This window comes from Pygocentrus nattereri, chromosome 1, assembly GCF_015220715.1.
Source record: "Pygocentrus nattereri isolate fPygNat1 chromosome 1, fPygNat1.pri, whole genome shotgun sequence".
NCBI lineage: Eukaryota > Metazoa > Chordata > Actinopteri > Characiformes > Serrasalmidae > Pygocentrus > Pygocentrus nattereri.
In genome coordinates, this window is record NC_051211.1 from 56,421,204 (window position 1) to 56,426,292 (window position 5,089).

Here is a 5,089-nt window from a genome sequence, read left to right on the forward strand (position 1 = left end):
TCTTTTTGAAGTGTGTGTCTAGGTTAATGTTCTGGTGCTGCCTGTTTAATTCATTTACAGCGGTCAGGCAGAACATTCTGACCACCTCCTCGTTTCTGCGCTCACTGTCCACTTTATCAGCACCACTGACTGTATAGCTGCACTGCTGTGTCTGATCCACTCACACCAGCACAACACACACTGACACACCACCACCACGTCAGTGTTGCTGCAGTGCTGAGAATGACCCACCACCCAAACAGTACCTGCTCTGTGAGGGTCCATGGGGGTCCTGACCACTGAAGAACAGGGTAACAGAGTATCAGAGAAACAGATGGACTCCAGTCTGTAACTGTAGAACTACAGAGTGCAGCTATACGGTCAGTGGAGCTGATAGAGTGGACAGTGGTACTGGTGTAAACTTGTTTAATTAGTAATGTTATTAATTAAACGCAGACAGGCTAAAGTAAAGTTACCCTTCTTCACTGGATGAAGTGATGGAGACTTTATTTCCTGGTGAATTCACTTTGTGGTTCTAATTATTTTGTTCTGTTTTTTTTAAGACTGCCTTTGTCGTGGAGGAAGTGAGCGCCATCGTCAAAGAGGTAAAGCCTTAGAGCAGCTGGCGAGACTCTTTTGGCACTTTTTGCCACTGGAACTGGCAACCAGACAACCACCTTGTGTTTTTAAGGGGAACTCCACCCACTTTTCCACGTTTCTGCATAGTTAAGATGTAAACAGAGCGGTTCAGAGTGGTTTGGTGTGTATGTAAAATAATCAGTGAGTGATTTTAACCCATCTTACACACACACACACACACACACACACACACACACACACACACACACACACACCCACATAGACTCACACATACTTACACACACACACACACACACACACACACACACACACACACACTCACCCACCTGCACTCACGCACACTCACCCAAACACACACTTACACACAAACATGCACATATACACACACACACACTCACCCACATAGACTTACACATACTTACACACACACACACACACACACACCATTTCAGTGTGAACCTGTTTTAAAATGAATAAATTATAAATCGCCAGTTATTAGTTACTGCAGATGAAATTCATATTGGTGCATCCTTAAAGGGAAATTCCACAAAATTTAGTAAAATCCTGGACAACCTATTAAAGTGTCCTTCAGAGCGGTTCTGAGCGGTTTGGTGTGAAACGCTCTGTTCTAGATAAACTGACTGAGTCAGAACTGTTCACAGTGGTGGTGATGGGAACCAGACGTCCCTCTAAAAGCTCCTCACAGAAAGTTCCTACATGAACTGGTTCTGGATTCACTGCCTGACGACTGAGATGCTGTTTTATAGGTTTTAGCCTAAACCTTATTTTTAACGGATGTGCAGGCTGGACCGGTGCACGTACAGCATAACAGTCCCCAGAACTGTTTCACACCAAACCACTTTGTTCACATCTCAACCACTAAATGATCAGAAATGTAGAAAAATTCCTCGGATTCACTTTTAAACAAAACCGGCTGAATTTTATAACTGTTATGAATTCATGAATGTCTGTCATAAACGTCTAGGCGGTTGAAGGAGCCATTGGTGGGAACGCGTATCAGCACAGCAGAGTGAACCAGTGGACCAATAATGTGGTGGAGCAGTGTCTCAGTCAGCTCAGCAAACTGGGAAAACCATTCAAGTACATCGGTAAAAGCATCCGACAGCCGCTGGAACAGCAGCACCAGGGCTCAGCACTCTCAGACGCTGGGACACAACATAATGCGTGTTTACACGAGCAACCCACACGTCTCTCCTACAGCGGAGAACTTAGACGTAGTTCCCAGCCGGAAGCGGAGCGACTACAAATATTACAGCTCATCCTGTTGGCAGGGTTAACAGATGAGGCTCATTAAAAGTCTGATGAATTGATACAGAACACATGTAATCCAAAAACCATCAGAAATCAATATCATTATCATATTAACACAGCCATGTATTAGATTTTGGACTACAAGCAGATGTCAGTGCAATAACATGGAAATGAGTTATATTAAAATCTGTCGTGCAGTTTTAATGAATCATGAGAACGTATAGGTGTAAGTGAGCGGTTGTGAACGTCTGCTGGGGGTGTGGAGTTCTCCGATTACTTACCACAGGGAGTTGAACCGTCCCCCCGTGTGGACGCCCGTACGTCAGCCTGTCTGGCTCTCACTGTGAGCTGTTGATCTGCTCCTCAGTGCTGCTGTATTACAGTCAAGAGGAGATTACCGTGTAATTAATTAATTAAACTAATTAAAGCTGGGACAGTATGTAAAAAACAGAAAAGCCGAGCTGAATAAATGGCCAGTGTTTGAATGCGAGCAGTACAGAGACCAGATTTGTCACGTTTTACCTTCTTTGTTTTTTGTGCTCATGGGCTCGTTCCGAACCTGGTGCCTGCAGGACGTGTCGGGATGGGAGCAGTTTAATAGCAGGAACTTTGTAAAACGTTCCAAAACATCTCAAACGGGGGATGAAATCTACTTCCGGCGCCGCTGTGAGCGGCAGCCTTTCCAGTACCTCAGTCTTCCGCGCAGCGTTCTTGCACTTTTTCCTTTTTCTCTGCGCTTATAGTGGTAAATTTCCTTCAGGATCAATAATGTGTCCGTCTGTCCATCTATCCATCCTTCACTTTATCCATTCATCTGTCCATCCATTCATGCATGCATCCATCCAGCCATCTGTCCATCCATCCCTCTATCTGTCTATCCATCCATCCATCCATCCACCCATCTATCCATCTGTTCATCTGTACAGACATCCATCTGTCCATCCTATCCATCTATCCCTCTATCCATCTGTTCATTTGTCCAGACATCCATCTGTCCATCCTATCCATCCATCCCTCTATCCATCTATCTAACCATTCATGCATCCATCCATCCAGCCATCTGTCAATCCATCCCTCTATCCATCTATCCATTCATCCATCCGTCCACCCATCCAGCCATCTATCCATCTGTCCAAACATCCATCTGTCCATCCTATCCATCCATCCCTCTATCCATCTATCCATCCATCTGTCCATCCATCCAGACATACATCCACACATCTATCCATCCATCTGTTCATCCTATCTATCCATCTATCTGTCCATCCATCCATCCATCCATCCGTTGATCCATCCCTCTGTACATCTATTTATCCGTGTATCCATCTGTCCAGACATCAATCTGTCCATCCTATCCATCCATCCCTCTCTTTATCCATCTGTCTGTCCATTTATCTATCCCTCCATCCATCCCTCTATCCATCCGAGATGGTTGGGTATAAAAGGAGCGTCCAGGAAAGGCCGAGTTCTTTGTGAGGACGGGTCGAGAGCACAAAAAATCTGTGTGGGGTTTTAAGCCAGAGACGGCAAGGAGCCAGAAAAATCTCACGTAGTGCAGCTTTACAGAGAAACTCAACAGTGCGAGATAAACTTCACACCCAGCTTTGAAGTTTATTACTCACCGTCTTTGTCTTCATTCCTTTCCCCAGTTACCTGCATCATCATGCAGAAGAACGGAGCTGGTCTGCAGACGGCCTGCTCATGTTTCTGGGACAACACCACCGACGGTACGACTCGCACGACAGCACAGAACCTTAGAGTCACTGCAAACCGTGATCTCAGCAAGTAAAATCAGCTTAAATGTACTTCATATCTCTGATATTTCTCATTATGACGCGGTTTTAAGAATTCTGTAAGATTATTTCACTTATTTCTAGATTTTTTATTTACTTGTTTTGAGTCTTTTTAGTAAGTAAAATTCTCTCACTAAACTGGCAGATCCTTTTGTTTGGGTCATGCATAAATCTCAAGATAAGCAAAATGTCTAAAAATAAGTAAAAATAACAACCTCAATATAAATATTACGTATATGTATTAGATTATGTGTAAATATTATACACCTCAAAAATATCTTGGCCAGTGAAAATGCTTATTAAAAACATTACTACACTTAATATTTCTCCTTAGAGAGTTTTAAGTATATTACAAGATCATTGACCTTATTTCTAGATTATTTTCAGTAATTTTATACAACCCTGTGCTCTTTTCAATGGAATATGGGGTTTAAGCGATTTGGACATCATTGCATTTTGTTTAAATTTACATTCTGCACAGCGTCCCAAACCTTTTTGGAAATGGGGGTGTATTATGAATGTTTTATTTCAATGGCAGATCATTTTGCTTTTTTTAAGCATTAATTCTCGAAATGAACAAAATTATCTTAATTATTTCTCAAAACAATTAAAATGATCTTCGACTTTCACGACATAAAATTACTTAAAGAAGTAAATGTACAGAAACAGGTGGAATAATCTTAATATTCTCAGAGCAGAGACGTTAGAGGTTATTAACTACATTTACTTGCTAAGATTATTTTTGCAGTGTTTTAACAGCTTTTGTGATTCTGAGCAATGTAGAACTGTTTTTATTATATTTTGATTCTTATAAGACAGTAATAAACATTCTCTCTGGTTCTGTACAGGCAGTTGTACAGTGAGGTGGGAGAATAAATCCATGTACTGCATCGTCAGCGTCTTCGGACTCGCGATTTGAGCTGCAGGTGCCTGGACTGGACAGCTCTGGTACTACGGATCAGAAAGTGGTGTCTTAGTGAAAACATCTTAAATCTGGTTAATTCATCTAATATTTCTCATTATGAGTCTGCTGTAAGAATATAAGAAGATTATTGAGCTTATTTTTAGATATTTATTATCGTTTTAAGCAGTTTTATCTAAGGAAAGTGTCTTTAATCCATTGGCAGATTTCTGATTTAGAGAAATGATCATTTTGCTTATTTTAAGAAGAAGTGCCTGAAACAACAAGTAGTGATCTGCTGATGGAGCGCTTGTGTAAGAGAAAACTGCTTAAAACAAGTAGAAAACGTCTCGAAATGAGTGGAATAATTTTGTAATCTTCTTACAGTGAGAAATATATTTATTAACTACATTTAAGATGGAAGATTTTGGCTTGCTGTCATTTTTTGTGGTGGTACATCGGAACCAGGAAAGGGCTTTTTTGCTGTATGACGGTCGTTCCAACAGTTTCTAACTTGGTACAAATACATTATTTTGCAGTTTCA

The 5,089-nt window shown here is 41.4% G+C and overlaps 1 protein-coding gene across 1 annotated transcript in view; it reads left to right on the forward strand.

The window, feature by feature from the left end:
- The window catches only part of dynlt1 (dynein light chain Tctex-type 1), a 5,722-nt gene extending 633 nt beyond the window's left edge, over nucleotides 1-5,089 (forward strand). The window contains exons 2-5 of the mRNA XM_037541475.1: nucleotides 543-584; nucleotides 1,565-1,688; nucleotides 3,501-3,578; nucleotides 4,493-5,089. Of these exons, the coding sequence (XP_037397372.1) occupies nucleotides 543-584; nucleotides 1,565-1,688; nucleotides 3,501-3,578; nucleotides 4,493-4,563 (315 nt within the window). The 3' untranslated portion in view covers nucleotides 4,564-5,089. The remainder of the gene's footprint in view (nucleotides 1-542; nucleotides 585-1,564; nucleotides 1,689-3,500; nucleotides 3,579-4,492) is intronic.